Genomic DNA, 25,760 nt, shown 5'->3' with positions numbered 1-25,760 from the left:
AGAGCATAGTGTCTCAACTGCCAGGACTTTTCTGAATAATAACAGAACTTGCAATTGATCAGGGAGAACTGTTGCTGGGAAATGTCTCAATATAGATGAGACTTTAACAAGAAACTTTCAAAGAATGAAAACAATCTTCCTTCCCCACCCCTCACCTGCCCCCCGCACCCACTGAAGGAGAACTAGAAAACAGGTATCTTCAAAAGAGATTATTTTACTGAGAGGAAAAAAGAATTATTTTAAGCATGAGTTGCACCAAAAAGCCCATTACCATTCATGGGAGGGGAAAAAGAAGAAAGCTGAGTTTCTGATATCACAGTATCCTAGTACACTGCTTAGCACTGAAGCAACCTGGTAATGTAGACTTTTGTGCTCAAGGGCTTTCTGAATAGCCAATCATCTACTGCAATCAAATCTTGAAGTGCAGGATATATTTCAACTTCAACTTTTTTCTCAGAAATGTTCCCCAGGTACCTGTGAGCTATTCTGAACATTTTTAGAAAACCAGCATCCTCTGTAATCAGATATTCCAAACTATATGTCTACACGAAACGTCCATGGTCCTATTGAGCTATCATACCTTCTGATGCTTTGCTCCCCGGATATGTGCTGCATAGGCATCTGCTCCTGTGCAGGAGACATCACAGAGCTCACATCGAAGCTGTGTCTGTACCCCACGAGGGCCACAGTTTGCCAGGTTACCCGTCTTCTGAGCTGCCTCTTTCTTTTTGTGCTTTTGTCCTTCTAAGTGCTCCCGGTAAGTCTGCAGTCAAACATTGAAATACAGCGAATACACTGAAATACATTGAAAAGCAGCAATGTGATATACTGATATAATCCCACCATTTCCTTGGAACTATTCATCTGCAGAGACAGTTCATAATCTGTCTAGCTTTAAGGGTACAAATGTGTGCAACTCAAAGTCTTTTTGTGGAGTGTTGCATTCATTAACACCAATCACAGCAGCAGCATGACAAGATAACAGATTCAAGCAAACAGGTTCTTATTAGGTGTAGCAAATATGGGTGCGCATGTGGATTTCATATACATTATATATACAAAAATACACACACATATGACTTTACTTCCTCCAGAAGACAATGTCCAACTACAAAATCCATTTAGGCTTAGATAACTACAATATTTACAGGATAACAGAAAGAATGGTTCAAATATTGTTTAATACCAGTTTTTAGAACTGTCTGGTACATTTAATTATCACTATACTATGGGCAAACTGGTCTCTCAGAGGAAATTATTTTACTGATATTTGACTGGTCCTCTTGCTAAGAAGTAGACAAACACAGAGAATGTATGTCACCATTGGAATTAAAGGGACAACAAAGCTTATCATAATTATTATTAAGGTAACAAATTCTTTTTTTTAAAAAATATTAGTTTAACAATGGTTTAAAGTATTTCTACAAAGATGGGCATGAAATGTTTTCAGTCCAGGAACAAATCTATTCACCTGCCCTTTATCATCATCATCATGATACTGGGAGGTAGGGAGATGGAACCATAATATTTTACTTACCCACTATAAAATTATAATGTGATCCTGGTGAATGAACAAACAGAATTTTACAATGCTGGTTTTAAAGTAGTATTACAACTACATTAGCCAATCTATAAGAATTAGCTTACTATAAAAAACTATAAAAAGCTCAGATTTCTCATTCATTCCAATGGCAAGATGCATTTCCTACAGCTTGAATATAATCATGCTAAAAATGGTAGCTCCCTTTACTGGACTTAAGAAGCTTTCAGACTAAGCATTTTGGAGCAGGGACCATTTCCTTTGTATTTATATGGAACCTAGAACATTGGGGCCCAATCCTGACTTGGGTGATGCTATGATAGAAAAATTTAATAATTAGCTTGTTTTATTTTCTTAATTAGAAGCAACGAACAGAACATTATTATTACATTGCAGTGTCTCTCTGCTGCGTAAGAATCTTCCATACTTTCAGAGCTGGACAATATGACTGTTGATATGCTACACTTTACTGTCACCATGCAAGAGGGACACCACCACAAAAGTCTATATGGTATTTCTTAGGATAGCTTGCGTTAAAACCTTATAGGCCAGTTTGTAAGAGACAATAATCTCTCTCTCAAAGGACCCTGTCTGCTTCTCTAGTTAACTGATACATGCTCTAGCTAAGCAGATGATTCCAGAACAGAGGCAGACAAACATTGCTTCTGATTTATATTCAAGCCTATTATTCTTTTTTAAAATAGCTCCCAGGAATGTACTAGGTGTCTGACAGTAAAAATGCAAAAAAAATAAGGCCCCTGCCTCAAGTACCTAACAATCTAAATTTGAGATAAGACGCAATGAGCAATGAGTGAGAACACCAAACAGTGCAGAGGGAGGCTATGGCTTTAAAAAAAGGTCAGGCATTTACATACGCATTTCTAATAAACATGTCTAATAAAATCAGTGTATAAAAACGTAAGTGTCTTGAGCAACAACTTGTTTCAAATATTCTTTCCCCTACATAGGTTTAAGCCTCCGAGAACCTGCTGGCTCATTATTAAGTATCTTTTCTCACACCTTGGCTGAGCTGGAAGGAAAGGATCTAACCAAGGGAGGGCAATGCGTTATCCAGTTTAGCATTCAGCCAGTAGAAACCTCCATAGTGCCAAAAAACCAGGAAAAATACAAACTGAGATCAGGGAGACTAGGCTCAGGAGAGAGACAGAGGCTGCCTATGAGCAGAGAAGCAGCAGGCTGAAGGCAGCAGCCTGTGAAATGGCTGCGGAAAGGTGGCCAGGCAGTTTAGGGGGTGGGCTTAGGGACTGTTTTGATCTTTATTGGAACTGTTAGTAGTTGTGCCTAGGATATTTACACTCCTCATTTCTAGAAACTGTAGTAAAATAATCCTACATTAACTATTTAAAATCTGAACATTAATGAAAATCCACAGAAAGCTAGATTCTGTACAACCTAATGCTTGGAGAGTCTACAGCACTTGCTTCCAAGTTCACCATACATCCAGCACACTACCCGGCATTTAGATAAGGCTCGTGTACCACAACACTCACAGCTACATTCTGCAATAGTGGGGGACTGGTTACATCTATTTCCTGAGATGTTTCACCATTAAGCCACTGAAAAGAACGTATTGCAGCAGCATCTGCTAAACTATATGACTGGGGAATAAGTGCAAATTATAGAGAGTGGACACATGGGTAAAGGGGATTGCTAACCTGTGGACCAGCACAGCTGATCTTGCAGATGTCACAGTAGTGAAGCTGAGGCTGTTTAGGGGGCCCTTTGGGTTTCAGCTGTTTGTTTTGAAAAGGTGTTTTTTTGCTGAAGCTGTTGCTAGAGTTGGTGTTGGTGCTGTTCCCTGTGCTGCTCCATGAAGAAGAGCTCGTGGATTTCGGTTGCTGTGGGGGGGGTGGCGGCTGCTGCTGCTGGGCCTGGGGCTGCTGAGGTGGTTGATAGTAAGTGCTAGCTGCTGTGTATGCTGTGGCATCATAACTGGAGTAATTTGACCCTAGCAGGCAGAAAGAAAAGGGAGCAATTTTATGAGGGTTATAGTCTAAACAAAGAGAATTACAGTGCAACACCTGCATGACAGCTACCTCCTTACCAGAGTATGATGCAGAAGTGGAGTTGTATGAAGAGGAGGAGGTGTACGAGGAGATGGAGGAGGGAGGTGCATTCTGCTGAACAGTTGTTACTGTTGGGTAGGCATTGTAGTTTGAAGACGTGGCGCTCACTGTTTGAACTGGCTTAATCGTAGTCACCTGTCTCTGGGGCTGGCTCTGACTATAAATACCACTAGATTGATTGTAGCCACCTTTGGAGCCTAGAAAGCAAACACACAAGCTCATCCTCTTGCAAAAACGAAGATAGATACATGTGCTTCTAAACGATTACAGTCATCTCTCATCACTACTAACATATTTGCTAAACAGGACTCTGAAGATGGTTAGCAATAGGGTACAACTTATATGATGAGAGACGGCAAAACATATAAGCCTGGAAAGAAGTGAAAGATACAGCTGAATAAAGGATCAGTCCTTTCCTTTTGCATTTTTTGATAATAAAAAGCAAGAGGTCACTCAGATTAATAGCAGGTAAATTAAAAAACCACAGTAAATGAGGTGACTTTTTTTTCCCTTACCTGGAAATTTGGTTTTTCATAGTGGAACTCACAGCTGGGTAGGTTCCACCCACTCATCCATGGAGGTAGCTGGCTCTGATTTCAGGTGTAAAAGGGAAACTCCAATAACCAGTTGCAGGACAGGAGATGGCCCTGAAGATCTATTCTCAAGCTTTCATACAAATTGGTTAAAACTGGAAAGAGATATTTTTAATGCACCAATAAGACACACTCTCTTCTTAAAACAGTAGATGATTATAAAAAGAATTCATACTTTAAAAACTAGACCTAGGAAGGGTTCCCTCTGGATTGGTGGATGTCCCCACTATGAGAAACCAAAAATTTTCCTCTCTCATTCACAAAGACCATCCAGCTATCCAGAAGACTCACTGCTGGGATATAGCAGGCAGTAAAGGTAATGAATGTTGCCAGAAACAAAATAATGGCCAAAAGGAAGGCAGGGGACACCACATACACTAGAATTTTTTAATTAAGCTATTGTATATCAACTGCAGCTTGTTGAACCCTATTGCCGAAGGCTGTATCCACTGAGGTCAAACTTTTCAGTGTTGGGTGAAAGAACATACATAGACCACGTAGTTGCCTTGCAAGTTTCCTGCTTTGAAGCACCATTGCTTTCTGTCCAGGAAGGTGAGCTCAGCCTTATGGTGTGCATCATGAATCCTCTGGAAGAATCTTTACTAGGTGTGAGGTATCCTTGCTTCATTGCCAGTCTGATCCATATGGAAATTGTAGCTTTGAGGCTTTCTTGCCTATCTTGTAGATGCTTTATAAGACAAACCATGCATCCGACTTCTATGATTTGGTTCTACCCAAGTGATATTTTAGAGTGCTCCAAACATCTAGGGTATACAGCAATTTCAGCTGGATTAATTGGTTTGAGACAAAGATGAATGAAAGGCAGTCTCTGTAGCAGGTCTGAGAACTATTTTGTTTGGAAAAATATGCAGATTCTGTTCAGATAGATAATGCTCCCAAATGGTGAAATTTGATCAGCTGAGAGTGTACATAAATAAGGCTGCTTGAAGCAAATGTATATAAAAAGGACATTTGGATAAGGGTTTAAAGATTGCTTTGTTGTAGCTTGTAGAACTAAGATTAAATTCCAAATTTAAAATATATGAAATATTCTTTGGAATAGATATAGCTTTTAAAGAATGTCACGTGACAATTGGGAGCATTACTGTTAACTTCCTTCCTGAAGATAGACATCTTAGTGCTGAAAGTGGAAAAGACAGGATAATAGGGCTTAAGCCTTACTTGAATCTGGCGATAAGGAACTCTGATATGGCTGAACTGGAAGGTGCCAGAGGCTGTCTGTGTAACTCACACCCATTTGGTGTGGTGCTCTGTCCCCCTCTAGAGGCAGCTAGGTCACATAGATGTGGATAAGCCTACCACAGGCTTGGACAGTAGCTCAGTCTTTTTAGCTTAAGCAGTAAAGGCTCATGCAATAAGACACAGATGTCCAGGTTCGAACCCTGCTTCCACATAGGAGAGTGGTGTTACACCTACAGTGCAAAGTCTACATTAAATGAGAAAATATGTTCAAAATACCTTGATAAGACCAGAAGGTAAAGTTCTTCCTAGATTTTAAAAAGGATCCTCACTGTTTTCTGAAAATATGCAAAGCTTAAAATACCTAACCTCAAATTCCAAGCATTCCAGTCTCAAAAACTGGATGGAGAAGAGACGTTGGAAAGTTGGGGTGGTTCTTTGCATCAGGTAAGGAAACCAAAACCTTTGGGGCCAAAAAATTGCTTTAAAGAACCATTCTTGCTTTGCCTAATTGACTTTTCCTGACACCTTTGGTTAGAAGATGTACAGGTTTGACCAGTCCATGAGATGAAGATGGTGTCCATGTGGCAAGAGCCTCTCTGTTGTCTTGAGAAGATCTTAGGGGTCTTGCTTGTCTGAAAGGTAGAGAGATCCAAGTGTGGAGCATCCCATGCTGATGTAAACCTCAGGACACAGTCTGGTCCAGCTCCTAGTACGCTAGGGACAATCGATGAGTTGGCCAGATGCCTTGATGATTTAACTTTTTTGATGGAAGTTGCTTCGATTACTAGCTGCAGTATGTTTCATTGTTTGTATCCTTTGTTAATGACTTTTGGTACCTCCCTGTTGGTGCACATACCGTACAGCTCTCCCTATTATCATCATTCTACTAGAACTGGGCATTATTTTCAAACTACTGAAACTGCTTTGAGTTTTAGACAGTTATGTTTAGGCTAATGACTCTCTTTTTGAACACTTGCAGTACGAGGGTTCACGTCTTTCTTGGGTACCCAAACTGACAAGCATCTGTCTTCATCTTGAGCTGGTGTGGCTTTGAATAAGGTTTGCCTAAAGGAACTTCCCAAACACCAAAACTACCATTTTCTCGGAAGTGTCAACACATGATCCAGTTATGTAGCTGGAAGTTCCAATTCTGCCAGAGGAGATCTTACAGAGGTCAGTGGTAAATAATTTCCCATTAAACAGTTTCTGCAAAAGGATTAAGATTCTGGTCAGTTATGGCCCATACTATAATTTTTGATGATACAGGATGAAACTGAATTAGCCAAAATTATTACTGGAATTTGTCCATGAGTAAGACTACAGTACTGCAGGATGAGAGATATTTTGTCCTGAGATGGAAGTCATTCTCTGAGGGAATTCCATGAGCTTTTGGGATAGACACTAAAACCATGTTGCCATAGAAGTTGCATTGAATTTAGTGCATCTTGCAAGCCTTTCTGCATTTTGAACTATTTTGTTCAGTGAGAGATTGTCAAAATAACAGTACATCTGTATCTCATAATCTGGACATTTCAAACACCATGAAGTTTGAGAAAATTGTTTGGATGGGGAAATAGAGATAGGCAATAACTGGTATCTAGATTCTGGGTTTTAAAAAGTTACCTTCAGAGCCATGTTTTCCTAATTCAAAGAAGAGAGATTCAGCAAAAGCCTCTAGTTTGACATCACAACTCTGGAACAGTTTCCTGTTGTTCTTGGAGAGGAACTGGAACTATTACTTTTAGTTTTTCTAAGTTCTGAATGGACTGTTGCACTGCTAATTTTTCAATTCAATTTGAGGGAAAGAAAAAGAAAAAAAAGGTGGAATTTGATGAAACACTATCAGATATCTTCACTTACCACCTCTAGTCCAGGTCCCCAAACTGTGGGGCATGCCCCACTACGGGGGTGCAGCAGAATTTTTTGGGGGTGGGGGGAACAGCAGGCCATGCTCTGCCCCGCGCCCGCCTTTCCTATTGCCAGCTGCAGTTCCACTTCTGTTCCCACTCCCATTCCCAGACGTGGCCCGGCCCTGCTCCCAGCCCCAGCCTCAACCACAGCCCTGCTCCGTGGTGAGAGGGAGGAGATGTGATGTAAAAAGTTTGAGGACCATTTCTCTAGTCCCTATTTGCCTTGATTGCATCAATCCCGCCACCAAAATATGAATCCCCCCAAAACAGTGAGAGGCCAGCAGTTGGCATAGCTTAAAGAGACTCTGAGAATCCTTCTTCCTGAAATGATCCCAGGGACATCCTCATTGAGGGACTGCACACGTATTTCTCATGTCTGAAGGCATGAAGAAAATTAAGAGCTGGTTAGAAATATAGTGATGTCCATCCAAGTCAGTGGTCAGAGTTCATGCAAGCGGTCCAATAACCAGGAGATCCAGTCCAAGGGGAATTTACAGAGTAGTAGCTAGCAGTGTCAGTTAAGGTAGCAAGACAGGATCAGATGGAACAACAAGACAGGGTCAGGCAAAGTAGGGTCAAACAGTGCCCTAAAAGCAATTAGCAGGTAATGGCTTGATGCTCAGACAAGGGCAGAAAGGAAGCAGGAAGTTTATTTATGGTCACCAACCAACCAGAGTTACGATCACGTGGCCAATCAGAAAGCAGATCGCAGAACCCTGGAAGCTAGCCCACTCAAGTCTGTGAATTCCCTGGTAACAGGATGAACTGGTGGGTGCAATAGCCAAGGCTGCTTTCCAGGAACCCAACAGGCCTGGATTCAAGCTCAGGACTTACCAAAAACAGAGGTTGATATCAGGGGTGACATCAGTATTTCAAAAAGTGACTCCCAGAGTGCTTCAGTTATGAAGAGACTGCTCAATTTTGAAGAGTTCTTAAAGCTTTTTCTCAGGAACATCCAAACAAACATCCAAACAAAGTTGGGTGAGATTTGAGCTAGCAGTCAAGTTCATGTTCAACATTCTGAACCACAGATTTCTTCGTGCTATAGCATTGCAGAGATCTACCAGAGAATCTCATGTCAGAGCAAGCAAGAACGAAAGCTCTTGGTTATTTTGGACAGACCTCTCAAGGTGAAGAAGTCTTTTTAACCATGATAGAGGATTCTTGAACAATACTATGCCAAGTCATTGAAGCTTGAGGCAACTCTTGCTCTTCACTTTAGCATTTTAAAAAAATTTAGAAGCCTTAATACCAGCGGTAGGGATCTTTCTGTAAATATGTGCCAGGGTAAACAAGCTGCAATCTGAAAATATATTAAAATTCTGTATGTGCGTCTTCCTAGATCTTGTAGAGTTTAAGATAAGTCTTGCAGAGGAACCTCTTGGTAGGTGAAGTCCTGAATCCATGGTTTCTGAAGAGACTAGTGAATACTGCTTTACCCTTGGATTTCCTCATCTTTAATGCACCTTTGAGACACAAGAATGCTTGGTCAACATTATCTCCAGAGTGCAAGTTGTCTTCCTAAATGCAGTTCTATTCTGAAAAGTGGCTAAAAAATGTCATTGTCCTGTTCCATGTTCATTGTGGCCCCCCCATGAAATTTACACAGTTTAGAAATATTTTTTCCTACCAGACCTCGCTGCAAATTTCACATAGGCTAATAGAGTTGCATAGATCTAACTGAGGGCAGAATATGGCTTGATATATATATATTACTCTCAATGACACACCCAGGGAAAAAATAATCCAACCAGACTCCCAAGAACCCAGGCTGAGTTTGCAGAGCTAGTAGTCAATCACAGAGTATTTTTTTCTTTGTAAACTGAGAAAATTTGGTAATCAATAAGATACAAACATGGAATCTAACAAAGTGTGTAGATAACATAAAGACTCAAGAGTAGAATTGCACTTTAGAAGTTGTCTAAGTCATCCGGTGTCCAAGTCAAGGAGTTTACGTTAGCTTAAAAAGGAGGAAATTCTATACTTCCTGGATTTTCTGGATTTGGCCTTCATTCCATCTTTCCTCTTTGGCAATGGTGGTGAAGAGGAAAGATGGCTATTCCTTTTCAGATGAACCAGAGAAAGGGATTAAGAGCTCATCTTTTCATCTTCATTTAACTCTCTTAACCAAGGAATGGGGAACACAACATTTGGCTCTTCTACTTCTTTCTGAATTGAGGGTGGTCCCTAATGACTATAAAAGGGGTATGGAAAATCTAAATCCTCTCTAAGAGCTCCAGGAGAGATTATAGCTTTCAAATAATTGGATGTTGACTTTCTTCCTCAAGGAGGAAAAACAATTAAAAACAATTTTAAAATAATTATTCCCGTGATACCAAGCCTTCGTTGTAACAAGTTGTTTTTGACAGAATTAAAATTTGGCCCTGAAGGAAAAACTTCAATGTACTGAGAAGACAGGATGGAAGTAGATGGCCAGACGCCACTGAGTTGACTTGCTAGCATACTTACTGCCTTTGGCAGCAACACTTTTAACAGACAGTTTGCTGTCTCTTTTGCAGAAGGCCCTTATCACAGCCCCACACACTACCAGGAAAGTGGAAATGGCTGACTTCTACTAGAATGCATATTCCCTACAGGATCTGCTCTTCCTCTAACCTTGAAGTTGAGGGAAAAGAAGTTACAAAATGGCAGACCTGTGCAGAGCAGTGCTGATGCAAAGGAAGAAGAAGGCCATTGCTGGGAAACTTCCCTGAAATGGGATAAAGGAGAAAAACAGTCACTGAAGAGCTATTGCTGGTGCCGAAGTGTTTCTCTGGTGCTGAAGCAGGACCAACCCAGCCAAGAAGCGTCTTTGAAGCACCTCGTCAGAGGCACAATCACCACTTCAGCAAAGTGGAGGAAAACAGGACAGAGAAGTGTTCAAGAGATATGGATGGTTTCCCAGCAGTGGGAGCAAATCTGGAAGAGCCAGCCAAGAAGGTAAGAAGAGCAAAGTGCTTCAGAGGAGGGAAGCTGAGTACAGCTAGCTCTGAGCACAGTGGCAGCTCGATTGCATTTGGTTATCAGAACCTCCTCTTGCCACCAAAAAGTTGAGCCAGCTGCCTCTGTGGACGAGTGGGAGAGACCTACCCAGCAGTGAGTCTTCTGGATTGACCAATGGACCCACATATGAGAAACTTCTTCACAGAGCATGTAGTTAACCTGTAAAATTCATTGCCCCAAGAAGCCAGAGAACTGAATATTGCAGCTGGATTTAAACAGGATCTGGATAAATGTATTACCAATAATAATTTGTAGTTTCATATGCTAAGATGTGGATAGTCAAATTTCATCCTTCAAGAATCACCAAGGAAGCGAAGAATAAATCCTTCCTTCATGCCCATGAATACAAGCAATTGGCTGGGGGTTTTATGAGGGTTTTTGCCTTCTTCTAAAGCTTCATTTAATCACTGCTACAAGCAGGATACGAGAGTTGAAGGACAAATGTTCTCATACAGTATGGCTAATCCTATGTTCTTGAAACGTTTGATCTAACCATCATGCCAGAGGTATTCATTTTTAGGAGTCAACTTCAACCTTAATATGGAAGTATCACTCCACTTCAGGGCCTTAAGAATAATGAGGCAAAATTCTCATTAACGTCAACTGAAATTCTGTCTAAGAAAGGATTTTAGGACTTACTATGAATAGTTTCCTATGTCCATTTACCTACAGCAACTGCTCATAAAATCTTAAGTGTGTTATGGATTTGTAGAACCCTTGAAAAGCCACTAGCCCAAAAGCACCCTTGAGCAAAACTTCATGACAAAATGCTTAATATTGTATATCTGTTTTGCTTTTTAAATAGAATTATTTAAATAGCTTTGTTAAATATGAAAAAACTCTGGATCAGAAAGAATCTAGTTCTGAAAATACAGTGACCCAATTTGAACCTGAAGAGAAAAGCAGCAAAACAACATGAAGAATTTTTAATGCTAAAGATTTAATGCTAAAGATACCTTCAACATGAAATGAACTTAATACCTTTGAACTATAGTAGTAGTAGTAATAATAAATAATAATAATAATAATAAATGAATAGATTCATGCAGGCTTATTCCAGTAAGCTAAAGAGATTTTAGTTATCCACAGAAATTTAAAGCTATCATTTTGGCCACTAGAACCTATATAGTCACAAAAATGAAACAAACATTTAGAATTCCCAAGCTTTAAAGAGAATCCTAATTCACAGCAAAGTCTGTGTGCAAACAAAGATGCATGGGTGTCAGTTTTCTGCTTTTTGCTTCCTCAATTCAAATGCTAAACTATCCTGACATTTTCTACTATAATTTTCTCTATAAATCAGGCATGCTGTATATTTTTTATATTTAATTATATTTCAATATGTAAATATACCCAGAGGCTTGAGGAATGGGCTTAAGTTTTTGTAACTACTCATGAGCACCTAGTAAATTATTTTTCATCTGACGTTTGAGTAGGAGCACTTAACTCATGAAAGGAATGATGTTCCAAAGTTTAATACTATAAATTACATTTTTTATCACATTCAGTCCTCTATAAACAACAGTATTTCCAACTTGGTTTCAAGTCACCATTATGATTTGTATTTATATTCTATCAGAATATGTCATATGTAAACAGCTCTCTCTCTCTCAGATGTATGAAGCGAAATATTTTTTGTGCATTCAGATTCTTATAAATCTTTTTGGAGACATAAGTTATGATATTTAATCAGGGCCCAAGCATAATTTTTTCAGGCCTAGTACAAACTTGTAACACGGGCCCCCTCCCCCACACCACAATCCCTCAACCCATACATACAATATCATGAGCCATGAACAATTTTTTCCTCATGGTAACAGGGGTTGCAGCCGGGGCCGGGCCTCCCACGGCCTCCGGGCCCTGGTAAAGCATACCCTTCCCCCACCATGTGGGGGCCCTGCATTTAATGAACTGGAAAAAATGAAAATGTCACCGCAATTTCATAGACATTTTTCACATCCTAAAGGGAAGATTTAAGGCATTTGCCAAAGTTGCTAAAGAGTGTCTAATTAGGCTACTTTTGACACTTTACCCACAACTGATACCCTGCTGCCAATAAACGGTTTAACTTTTTGAACCTAGCAGTACCGTACATACTTTCAACCACCACTCTAAAGTTGTGAACACTGGGTTCCTGCAGCACTCACTTGACTGGTAGTAAGAGTCTGTGGCAGTGTGCTGAGGCTGGGTAGCAGCTGGCTGGTAGTACTGTTTGCTCTCATAGCTGCTTGCAGATGTAGACCGTCCATAGCTGTAACTATCCTGAATATGAAATTCCAACAGAACAAAAAAGAAACCAGATTATGAACACACAGGTACAAAAATTAATAGATAAATTAAGCACTCTTTAAGTCAAAAGTTCCCAAACTGTGGTTTGTGACCCCAAGTGGGGTTGCTTCCTCAGCAGATGGGGTCATGACAATCCCAAGCTTGCAGAGGATGCCATTCTACAAAACGGCCTCCTTCGCACAGCGTGACCTCACACACACAGTATGCGTGAGATCACGTTGCACGGGGGAAACTATTTTGCTCTACAAAATGGCACCCTCCACGCAGCATGACCTTGCAGGCACCATGTGTGCGCGAGGGCATGCAATCCAGAAGATGCCCTTTTGTAAAGCAAAATGGCACCTCTTTGCAGCATGACCTTGCATGTACAGTGCGTGAGGTCACACTGCAGGGAGGACACCATTTTTAAATGGCAGCTTCCATGCTGTCTGGGGTAGTGGGCAACAACGTATCTGAAAATGGGGTTATGCGGGGAAAATGTTTGGGAACCGCTGCTTTAAGCATTGATAACCATTTTGGTAGAGTCCAAGTCATTGATAAACTTTTTTAAATGTATTTGTCCATGTCATCTGGGGAGAACAAGTCAGTTTATAGTAGGAACTATCAAAAAGCCTCCTAAGATTTCATTCTGCAACTCTTGATTCAAAATTGATAGTCCTTCGACTTGAAGAATTTAAAGCTGTGTATGGACTCAGATTTGCATCTCTTTTGGCTCTCTAGTAATTTGGCTGGATCCCACAGCATTTTCTGCTATATAAATAAAATTAGTGCTTTTATGTATATTCAAAAAAGGTAGCAAATATACTAGAGCCTGCAAGTCCAACCGGCTCAGAGGATTTATCAGAAAGAAACCCTTTAGTACCCATTTATTAATTTTATTATTAATGTCTGTGTTACCTTGGTGCCTGGGAACCTCATTTAAGGATTGGAACCCATTGAGCCAGTACACCTGTAGCATTAAAAAAAGACAGTCCTTGTCCCCTTTTCAATTAAAGACTGGAAACATAGGGAGTAAAAAGCAAACCAAAAAAAAAAAGAAAAAGAAAAAAAAATCACACATATTACCATCTTTACGCTGCTTCCAAGGCAAAAATTTATACCATGCAATTAATGAGGATAAATGCTGCTCAGACAAATTGCCAATTAAAAAGTCCCCAAAAAGTTTCTCAGATTGATACCTGGTAGTTAGGTGTTGTGGTAGGCTGGGGGGTAGGTTCCTGCTGCCGAGTTCCATAACCATAGTCCTGTCCTGAATGCGACTGGTATGCTCCATAGGCAACAGTTGCAACTGGCCTGGCAGCCTGCACTGTGGGAGCATAAGATGGTGTCACCACATGTGCCACCCCAGGAGTTTGCTGGACAGTGTAGCTCGCCGCAGTGGCTGGGTGGGAATAAGCTGTGGCAGGCTGAGTGCTGTAAGAGAAGACAAACAACTTAAAGTCTGTGGCAGCACAAGGTTTTTAAACTGGCCAAGGTTTCGTACACAAAATCTATTGACACTACATTTTCATCTCATCACTCAAGCTAGTATACACTATGTATGCTTTGATTAATACTGAAATGCTATGATTGAGCAAAAGTGGAATTAAGATAAAGAACGGAAGGATGCGAAGAGGTAGGGCACTAAGAAAAAATATTTGTGTACAATCTCACACCATCATTGATTGATCAACTAGCAACTTTATTGGGGAAAATGGAGAGTTCTACCTTTCCTGATTTTAAAACATTAATTCCCATGGTTTGATCCAGCAAAAAGCCATTTTGAACCCTTTCTTCCAAGTCCTCCAATTCAACAAATATCTTGCTGCATGGGCAATTACATATCCATAGCACAATCATCATACTCGAGTACAAGGGTAAATAATATGAGGAAAAAGTTCCCACCTCTAACACACTTAGGGTATACACAGAACTGTATCTAACAATAGGGCTAAGAACAAAAGATCATATCCTTAAGTAATGCAGCTGAAGATCTGGCCCAAGGATGATAGGATTTAGGTTCCTTCAGTTTACTTTTCATCACTGGTTATTTCTCCAACGAATGACATTTTTCTGCACAAATTAAATACTGTTCTTTTATAGCCTTCTATGCATTTGTTTAAATATACATGTTCTCATCAACATGTTAACACTGCAGCACCATACAGGCTTAGAACAGATAACGCTAATCAATCTCTAAAGACAAAGACATTGCAGCCAACAACATTTAAGAAAGAAGACCCCCACAATTTAAGTTTAGTGTCCATTAAGACAGACAACAACAACTCTTTGAAGCACACTATTCCAAGTGTAACTTACTTAAAATTCCCCACTTCATTTTAAGCTTTACTACTTGTTCCTAGCAAAAGTGACCTGGACATGGCTCTTTCTGGAGCTGCCACTCCAAGCTTCTGCCAGAGAAGGATGATCAAGAGAAATACTATAGAAGCAGTATGCCAATATGCTCTCTTATCTATCTTATGTACTTATATGGCCTCCGTCACCTCACAATCTTTCATGTGAATTTATTCTCACAGCACCCTTGAAGGTCTAAAAATATTATTAAACCCATTTTACAGATGGGGAACTGAGGCACAGGAAGACCAAGTGATTTGCCAAGGATCACATAGAATGTCTGAGGTGAAGGAATTGAAGCTGGTTCTCCCAGGGCTAGCACTTTAGCCATTGGCCCATCCTTCCTCTCACTGTGCTTCCAATCAAAGGCGTTCCAGGTACTATAATGCCTCAGGATCATACTTGTCCATTAAAACTAAAATTAATGAGGGCTACATATATGTATGCAGAATATTCTTCACTTTGAATTCAATATTGCTGTTTTATTTTAAAGAGCCTGCATGATCCTCTTCTCCTCCAAACTGTGTATACTATACTACTGACTGTTTGGTACATTTAAAAAGAGTTATATAGCGTGAGAAATAAAATGATGTGTTTTGCAGATACAGTCATCCTTCTTCCTAGGAAGGATACCAATTAAGACAAAAATTATATCATTAATGATGCTAAGTTTTTACACTTTTATATTTGTGTGTGTATATGAGAGAAAGAGAATCTCCAAATGTAAATGGAAACCAAGATAAAGCATTCTTGTGACCAAACACCTTCTCAATGGTTGGTTATTTATAAAAGCATCTGTAGACAAACACACATACAAGGGGGTGCTTACTCAACATAATGAAAGCAAATTAAAATATAATTAAAACTTCATGATTAAAAGCCACCCTCCTAAAATTCAAAGAGCTAATGCAAATGAATTGTTCCAACACAAACAAGGAAAGATCATAAATATGAAACCAAGAGTGGTTATTGTAAAATCCATCTTTGTGATGAAGTTCAAAAATATATAGTTTTTGGAAATATGTATTTCTTTGCTATATAGCTTCTTGGTAAACACAAATAAGCAGAGACATGGTTTATTTGTAGCTTCTATTGGTAGTACTGTAAAATTTATTGGAGCAATGACATATGGGAAATGACATTGCCCTGCTGGCAAATCAAAGTCATAGGGTCTCCCAAAGACAGTATGTTGACCAATCACAAACACAAGAGCGGGACATTTCTGACAAAATTAGGTATGACTAGGGTGAGGACCATGAAAAAAAAAACAGGCTCTGGTAACACATAAATATCTTAGAAGTCAGAAACGAAGGAAAATGACCTATATCAGGGGTTCTCAACCGGTGGTACGCGTACCACTAGTGGTACGCGGAGGAAGGCTTGGTGGTACGCGAGACGTACCTGCCGCTGCCGCCAAATTCCACCCCCCCCCCCCGCCGCCGAAACCCCTCGCTGCCTAAATTCCCCCCCCCCGCCGCCAAATAAGCTTACCACACTGCCGCCGAACCCTCCCACCCCCCCAGTGAAGACGCAGATGACTGCCGCCGAAATCCTTCCCACCGCTGCCGAAAAGCAACCCGGCCGGCTCTGCATGTGAGAAACCCTGCCGCCGAAATGTGGGTAACGGCGGCCAGGATTCGGCGGAGAGTATTGCTCCCCGCAGCGCATTCTGCCGCCGCCACTGTTTCTCCTTTTTTTATTCGAGTACCACTCGGGTCAGGACCAGTGGTACTTGACCTGACTCGATTAGTAGTGGGGAAAAAAAGGTTGAGAGCCGCTGACCTATATTATAGTGTTAGTACCGGAGATTTCCATTTTATTAAATTTTGGATCAAAAGCCTGAGCGGATCAGGGGCTTTGTAAAAAAAGATTAGTATTTACACCACAGTAGCAACATTTATCACTATACAAACAAGCAGATTCCCTCTACTCACCAATAAACTGTCAAGTGATGAACTAGAAATAACCTGAACACCACAACAATCATTTTAAAAGCATCTTCAACACAGGAACTCAGAAAGGCAGTGTGAATTATGTAAAATTAGAACAGATCAGAACTGCAGACAACTAAGTAATTTTCCCAATTTCAACAATTTTTCCCCATAATCAAAAACATAGAATCATACAAGACCTCAGGAGGTCATCTAGTCCAACCCCCTGCTCAAAGCAGGACTAACCTCAGCTAAATCATCTCAGCAACGGCTTTGTCAAGCCGCAGCTTAAAAACCTCTAAAGATGGAGATTTTACCACCTCTCTAGATAACCCATTCCAGTGCTTCACCACCCTCCTAGTGAAAAACTTTTTCCTAATATCCAACCTAGACCGCCTCCATCGCAACTTGAGTCCATTCCTCTTTGTTCTGTCATCTACCACCATTGAGAACAGCCTAGCTGCATCCTCCCTGAAACCCCCTTTCAGGTAGTTAAAGGCTGCTATCAAATCCCACCTCATTCTTCTCTTTTGCAGACTAAACAAGCCTAGTTTCCCTCAGCCTCTCCTCATAAGTCTTGTGCTCCAGCCCCCTAATCATTTTTGTTGCCCCCCACTGGACTCTCTCCAACTTGTCCACATCCTTTTTGTAGTGGGGGGGCCCAAAACTGGATACAATACTCCAAATGCAGCCTCACCAATGCCAAATAGAGGGGAATAATCACTTCCCACAATCTGCTGGCAATGCTTCTACTAATGCAGCCCAATATTCTATTAGCCTTCTTGGCCACCAGGGCACACTGCTGACTCATATCCAGCTTCTTATCCGCTGTAACCCACAGGTCCTTCTCTGCAGAACTGCTGCCTAGCCCGTTGGTCCCCAGTCTGTAGCTGTGCATGGGATTCTTCCATCCTAAGTGCAGGACTCTGTACTTGTCCTTGTTGAACCTCATCAGATTTCTTTTGGCCCAATCCTCCAATTTGTCTAAGTCACTCTGTATCCCATCCCTACCTTCCAGGGTATCTACCACTCCCTCTAGCTTATGTCATCTGCAAACTTGCTGAGGGTGCAATCTACCCCATCCTCCAGATCATTAATGAACATGTTGAACAAAACTGGCCCCAGGACCGAACCCTTAGGCACTCTGCTTCTGACCGGCTGCCAGCTAGACATGGAGCCATTGATTACTACCTGTTGAGCCCAATGATCTAGCCAGCTCTCTATCCATTTCATAGTCCATTCATCCAACCCATACTTCTTTAACTTGCTGATCAGAATACTGCGGGAGACTGTATCAGAAGCTTTGCTAAAGTCAAGGTATATCACGTCCACTGCTTTCCCCACATCCACAGAGCCAGTCACCTCTTCATAGAAGGCAATCAGGTTGGTCAGACATGACTTGCCCTTGGTGAATCCATGTTGACTGTTCTTGATCACCTTCCTCTCTTCCAAGTGCCTTAAAATGGATTCCTTGAGGACCTGCGCCATGATTTTTCCAGGGATTGAGGTGAGGCTGACCAGTCTGTAGTTCCCTGGATTCTCTTTCTCAGGGACCTCCCCCAATTGCCACAAGCTTTTAAAGATAATAGCCAATGGCTCTGAAATCATGTCAACTCATCTCAGCACCCTCATCTGGTTCTATGGACGTGTGTATGTTCAATCTTTCTAAACAGTCCTGAACCTGTTCCTTCAGCACTGAGAAATGTTCACCTCCTCCCCGTTCTTTGCTGTCCAGTGCAGTAGTCTGGGAGCTGACCTTGTCTGTGAAGACAGAGGCAAAAAAGGCATTGAGTACCTCAGCTTTCTCCACATTCTCTGTCACTAAGTTGTCTCCCCCATTCTGCAAGGGGCCCATACTTTCCCTAATCTTCCTCTTGTTGGTAACATACCTGTAGAAACCCTTCTTGTTCCCCTTCACGTCCCTTGCTAGCTGCAACTCCAGTTGCGCTTTGGCTTTCCTGATTTCATTCCTGCACGTTCAAGCAATATTTTTATAATCCTGCCTAGTCATCTGACCAAGCTTCCGCTTCTTGTAAGCTTCTTTTTTGTGTTTAAGCTCACCAAAAACTTCTTTGTTAAGCCAAGCTGAGCACCTACCATATTTGTTATTCTTTCTGCACATTGGGATGGTTTGTTCCTGCGCCCTCAATAAGGTTTCTTTAAAACACAGCCAGCTCTCTTGGATTCCTTTCCCCCTCAATTAGCCTCCCAGGGGATCCCGCCCATCACCTCCCTGAAGGAGTCAAAGTCTGCTTTTCTGAAGTCCATGGTCCATATCCCGCTGTTCTCCTTTCTTCCTTTTGTCAGGATCCTGAGCTCTACCATCTCATGGTCACTGCTGCCTAGGTTGCCACCCACTTCTACTTCCCCTATCAAATCTTCCCTGTTTGTGAGCAGCAGGTCAAGAGAAGCACAGCCCCTAATTGGTTGCTCCAGCACTTGCACCAGTAAGCTGTCCGCAACACTCTCCAAAAACTTCCTGGATTGTCTGTGCTCTGCTGTATTGCTCTTCCAGCAGATGTCAGGGTGATTGAAGTCCCCCAGGAGAACCAGGTCCTGTGAACTAGAAACTTTCCCTAGTTGACTGAAGAAAGCCTCATCTACTTTGTCCTCCTGGTCTGATGGTCTATAACAGACACCCACCACGACATCACCCTTATTGTTCTTGCTTCTAAGATTAACCCAGAGACTCTCAACTGGCTTATCTCTGGTTTCATACTGGAGCTCAGAGCAATCTTAGTGCTCTCTTACATACAGTGCAACTCCTCCACCTTTTCGCCCTTGCCTGTCCTTCCTGAACAGTTTATACCCATCCATGACAGTGCTTCAGTTGTGTGAGTTACCACACCAAGTCTCGGTTAATCCCATCATATCATAGTTTCTTGACTGTGCCAGGACTTCCAATTTCTCTTGCTTGTTTCCCAAGCTTCTTGCGTTTGTGTATAGGCACTTTCTCAGTGCAATTCAGGAGGCCTCCCTTGTTGCACCCTCCTCCTCCTGCTGCTTTCTCTTGGTGTCCCACCTCCCTACTTATCTCCGGGCTTAGGTCCGTCCCCCATCGAACCTAGTTTAAAGCCCTCCTCACATATCTGCACCAGTTATGAAATTGGCAGCAATACTACAAGCCCAACAATACAAACATTGCTAATACCTGTATTACCCAGTTTTCTGAATTTCTGCCGACTCCTAAAAGAATGTTTGCATAATCTACTACACAAGTTAGTTCCTTAAAATACACAGTAACCTATCCCAATTCCAACTCAGCTCATTATATTCTACTTAGCAAAATTCTCCTTGTAAGTTCAGTTGAATATAGTTTTCTTCAGTTCCTGCCTTATAACTGTTGTTGTAGTGTTGCCACTTACAGCCCACCCAACCCAAGATGTTGGTGCACTGATTCCTGTATATAGACGATGTAATCATTTGGTAAAGTGTTTTGGAATCCTTCTGGATGAAAAGTTCTACATTGTATAAATGCAAGTTATTGATACACATCGAGAATTCAAAAAGGACTTCTGCAATCAGCTACACTATAACTGACTTATAACAGCATACAAGCAAGCATATTAAACCCTTCGTTCCTCTCACCAGACTGTTCAGCTGTGACGAAAAACTCAAGAAGGAAGTTTTACCACCAGTCCAAGAGCAGAGGGAGAAATTCCTCCTCATAAATTGAGTACGTCCTTTCTGGAAGTGAGAGAATGGGAGACTAGTGATCTGGGGACTAATGCAGGGGGAAGAGGAGAAAAGGGAAAAAAGCTGGAGCAGGGGTTATATCAGAAACTATTGGGGGGGGGAGGAAAGAGACCTCACAAACTCGTTTTCTAACCTTCTTTGACAGGACAACATCAACAGGGATTGCTGTTTTTCTTTAACATCTGTCTCCTACATGCAAAAGTGTACCATAAATATGAGTAAGACCTACGATCATTTGTCAAAATGCTAAATGGTCACTTGGTTATATGTATATTTTTAAATGTTTTTACCAACAACAAAAACAAAATGAAGCTAGCATGACTAGTTGCACTAAATCACATGACATGCAATATCCAACGTATAAAAATTGGTAAAGTCTTACAGTAAGCTTAATTATCCATTCACAATGAAGACAAGTAGGAAGGTGTGGGTGAGTGAAGGTGTTGTGATCCCATTTTTAAACAATATAAGCTCTTTGACAGGAAAGTTTACATATTATAAATAGGGATTTTCTCACAATGGATCACCACCAGAGGGACTTCCTTTTGGCATCTTGGGAAATGAAGTCCAAAGGTATAACTCTACCACTACAGTCAGTCCCATTGAAGTCAGTGGGACTGCTTTTGTGAATAAAAGTTATGTCACAGAGGGCCCTGATGTAGGAACCTCAGAGCCTGGCTGTTGTAACCTGGGATACAGGTTTTGTAAACCTCTTTGTGTGACTATGCTCTATGAAAGACTGGATATTAAGTACACTGAATTTCTGTACCAAAGGATACAAGCTGCAGAGGGTAAAAAATCCATTTTGGATAATACCTGTTCAGGATTAGAACAGGGTTTTCAGCTCTTAAGGCAGAGGTGGGCAAACTTTTTGGACTGAGGGCCACATCTGGGTATAGAAATTGAATGGCGGGCCATGTGGTGAGAGGGGACTGGGGAGAAGGTGCAAGGCCAGGAGCAGGAAGCAGCCGCCACATTCCAACCAGGCTGCTTCTGGACCCACGTGGTGGAAGAAGAGCAGGGAGGGGGAAAGGGCGAGGCCGGGAGGGGGGAGCATCTGCCAGTGCTGTGGCCAAGATGCTGCTGGGCCCACATGGTGGGAGAAGGGCGGAGGGAGGGAAGGGGTGAGGCCGGGAGAGGGGGAGTGGCTGTCCCACTCTGGCCAGGCCCAGCTGGAGGGCCTGATGAAAGACTCAGATGGGTGGTATGCGGTCCATGGGCCATAGTTTGCCCACCCCAGACTTAAGAGGTGGGGTGCTTTTTGTTTTGTTTTTGTGAACACAACTGTCACAGGTTAAAGACTGGTTTCCAATTCAATAGACTATTAAGGCACAGACCAGTAACTAAGGCTATGTTTACACTGACAGCGGTGAATCGATTTATCCAATTTGATTGAGCAGATGCAAAGACCCGCTCAATCGATTCAGAAGTCGATTTAATAAAACCACCTCTGGAAAAAGAGTAACACTGCATCAACAGGTATGCATTTCCCATTGGCGCAGCATAGTGGAGATGGCGTGCAGAACAGAATTTAGGACGTCAACGTAAGTTATGCAAGTAGACGTTACGTAGTACATTACATTGCATGTTATGTACAGTAGCATGTGTAACTCCCATTGACTGCCACCGAATTTACTGCTAAGTGTAGACCAAGCCTTCGTCTCCTAAACTATTTCACCAAGAACAGGCTTATATGTATTCTACTTCCTCAGTATCAAATAACTAAATGCACAGAACTTTAGTAAGAAGATCGAGGTTCTAAATCATAGTTTTGATATTCGACATGCAACCCTAACCACATCACTTCATATCTGTTTCCCTTCTCCTCAATTTACAAACAGAGGTTAATATTTTTTACCTACTTGATAAGCATGTTGTAAAGCTTAATTCATTACTTAAAAAGCAAATTCAGAATCTCAAATGAAAGGTACTTCTATAGAAGTCCAAACTATTATACCACTCATAGGTAATTTTAAAATTACCAGAGTGGGAAAGAATGTGATTTAAAGTAGCAAAGAGGAATTCTCAACTAATTCTTCACCAGTTATATGAGAAACTTGTATTAGAAGCAATTATGTATGGTACAAGGTTCATTTGACAATTTAGCCAGTTGTAGCAATCAACCCCTCACCCCTTTAAAACAAAAGGAAAACAAATTCAGAAAAAATAGCTTAATACAAAGCAAGAAGTGGACAGACAACATGTGATAGAATTTAAGATAAACAATTGGAACAGATAGATTATTGGTTGATTTCACTTTAATATTAACTGGAACTGTCTTCCTCTTCAGTTCTATTTTTTCTGTACTACAAGTCAGCCTGGTGAACCTAAATTATGTATTACCACTTAATATCATGATTAGATAATTTGCCACTGATGTCTTTCTTTTCAAAGAAAAAAGATTTTTTACTCACATTGATATGCTTTCGCTCTTGCTCATTTTAGGAGGACAATTAAATACAAGATCTTTAAGCATTCTTCTGCATTTCTACCTCAACCCCAAAATACTTCCTGCCAGTTTATGGATGTTCGTTCATTTTTCTGTTTTAAAAATCTCTCTCTTCCCCACTGTTACTCAAAAAACCTGAACAAACAGAAAACTGACTATACACAGCACTGTGAAATGCACAAAAACTAAAAATATTTCAGTATACTTAGGTATGACAAGTCACAATAGTAAATAAAATAATTTCAGAAGTGTGATTTTTAAATTCACGATGCTCTTTTATCTTTTGCATTCCTGACTGGAGTGCATTTTAAAATTTAGCTTTAACATTACAAAACTTAGTAATTTTTATATATTGTATTACTGTTCTCACAGAAAGGGACTGGGACTTTATCAAGGTTAAAGTTTAAAATATATGAAGATTCATAATAACCATCACACCTGTTTCAAACACAATATGTTTTGGTCCTTGCCAAATCAGAACTAGTGGCAAAACTATATTTTGCTAGTTTCAATAGCGTGCTTTGACAAAGTTCTTCTTTCCAACAAATACACTAGAGTGTAGTTTCCTATGCAGCAGCCCCAGAGGCAAGGTTTGGTAGACGACTGGATAGGTAATCAGAATTCAAACATGAAAACAGCTGCTCTGCCTCATCTTTTATTGTTACATCACTGAAAAAAAATAACTTTTTCGAGAGCTGTGCCAACTCAGTCAGACAGTCTCCTGTCTAAATTACTTAGCTGACAAAGTGGAAAAGGTAACCTGCAATCAACATTCAGATTAGTTCAAAGCTTTGTAAATATTAAGTCCCATCTCCTCAGTGGACAAAGTTTTAAAATGCATAAAGCCCCTTATTTTTATTCCTTGAGAATAAGAAACATTGTAATTGATTTTTATTCTATCATCCATTTTAAAAGATATGACTTAACAAAAGTTTATAAATAAGCCTTTTATTTTATTTTTCAGTTCTCCAAGCAACTATCCCCAAGGTACTAAAGGAAGCATGATTAATATAGTTTCTAAAACTGCTGGTAGGAAGTGGCAATCCTGGAGAAATTATAGTTTTCCTTTGTCTCAAAGTTACTCTTTGCATTAATTTTTTTAAATAGTTCTGTTATTTTACAGCATCTATCCTTTTTCTAGCTAATTCTCATACAGTAGAACCTTCAGAGTTATGAGCACCAGAGTTACAAACTGATCAGTCAACCATGCACCTCATTTGGAACCAGAAGTATGCAATCAAGCAGCAGCAGAGACCAAAAAAAAAAGCAGCATATACAGTACAATACTGTGTTAAACTACTAAAAACAAAGGGAAAGCAGCATTTTTCTTCTGCATAGCAAAGTTTGAAAGCTATATTAAGTCAATGTTCAGTTGTAAACTTTTGAAAGAACAGCCATAACGTTTTGTTCAGAGTTACGAACATTTAAGCATTATGAACAAGCTCCATTCCTGAGATGTTCGTAACTCTGAGGTTATACTGTATATGCAAAAAGATATGACCATGCTCTGAAGACCTAACATTCAAGAGCCCAGGCCTGTTCTGAGTGGGCAGAGGCTGCCTCGCATGAGCCTCACTGACATCTTGAGAATAGGACCTAAAAAAAGACAAGTCACAGAAAATGAGGGGAGGGAAGAGAAATAATTTTTAAAAACACAATATATATAATTCCAGGTCCAACTCCCTCTTTTCACTGTATCCTAACCCTACAGCCAACTATCATTTTATTGTTTCTAGTTCCTAATTCTTGCCTTGCTTCGTTTTCAAGATGAAGTTACTCTGAAAACAGAATGAAAAAGGCACGATAAGGTTCCATCATATTTGTTCTCTCAGTGATTTTTATATCAAATATTTACAGTTTGCAGGATGAATTTTTCTAACTGCAAACTCAAAACAATCTATGAGGCAAGGTAGATTCTTTTCATTTCACATATTGGCACAACCAATCACAGCTCCCGCAATTTTATCATATCATGACGTTTTGCTTAAAACTCCAGCTTCTGGAATCATATGAACACATTAGAATATCAGCTTTCATTAACAAAAATTTAGCCCTCATTCCTGCAGAGCAAAGCTTGAAAACCTGAACTTTAAAGGCTCAAAAATCAGAAGGCAAATGAAAAGACTCCCAAGCCTTTTTTTTTTTTTTAAACTCACAATTTTGGGGGGCCTGACTTATGATTTTTTATGTTTGGGGTTTACAACACTGAGCCTTGCCTATTCTTTTTAAGAACATTAGGCCCTTGTTTATTTCCTATTTTAATTATTTAACTTCACTTTTTAATGATCTATTTTAGCAAATCATTAGTTGTGCATGTGATTATATATTTTTGCTTAATAAATTAGACATTGAAAATGTATCATCATTCATGCTTCTCATGAGAGGATTCTCAGGGTTCCAGTCAAGACCTGAGTTGAGAATTATATTATCCTCTAGCTGTAAACCAGGAAGAACACTTTGTGAAAATCAGTTAAGGATGCTAAGGGACAACAATGCAAACCATACACACCAAAAAAAAAAAATCATGCTCAAGAAATATGGTATACAGCAATATACCTACATGTATAACCTTTTCTAATACAGAAGAGTTCCAGAGGGGTAGCCGTGTTAGTCTGTATACAACAAAAACAACAAGAGTTCTGTAGCACTTTAAAGACTAACAAATTTAATTTCAGCAGGCATAACCTTTCGTTAATGTGTTAGTCTTTAAAGTGCTACAGAACTC

At 40.5% G+C, this 25,760-nt stretch overlaps 1 protein-coding gene across 1 annotated transcript in view; it reads right to left on the bottom strand.

Moving 5' to 3' along the window:
- Positions 1 to 25,760, bottom strand: part of MATK (megakaryocyte-associated tyrosine kinase) — a 92,100-nt gene that overhangs the window by 57,315 nt on the left and 9,025 nt on the right. The window contains exons 2-6 of the mRNA XM_067557238.1: positions 13,804 to 14,038; positions 12,484 to 12,598; positions 3,606 to 3,824; positions 3,217 to 3,509; positions 581 to 763 (exon numbers count right to left, since the gene is read on the bottom strand). Coding sequence (XP_067413339.1) covers positions 581 to 763; positions 3,217 to 3,509; positions 3,606 to 3,824; positions 12,484 to 12,598; positions 13,804 to 14,038 — 1,045 coding nt within the window. The remainder of the gene's footprint in view (positions 1 to 580; positions 764 to 3,216; positions 3,510 to 3,605; positions 3,825 to 12,483; positions 12,599 to 13,803; positions 14,039 to 25,760) is intronic.

Source organism: Emydura macquarii, unplaced genomic scaffold, assembly GCF_026122565.2.
Source record: "Emydura macquarii macquarii isolate MOO-44397 ecotype Brisbane River unplaced genomic scaffold, CSIRO-AGI_Emac_v2 contig_306, whole genome shotgun sequence".
NCBI lineage: Eukaryota > Metazoa > Chordata > Testudines > Chelidae > Emydura > Emydura macquarii.
Note: the sequence above shows the minus strand (reverse complement) of the source record. Positions and strands in the feature narration are given on the sequence as shown.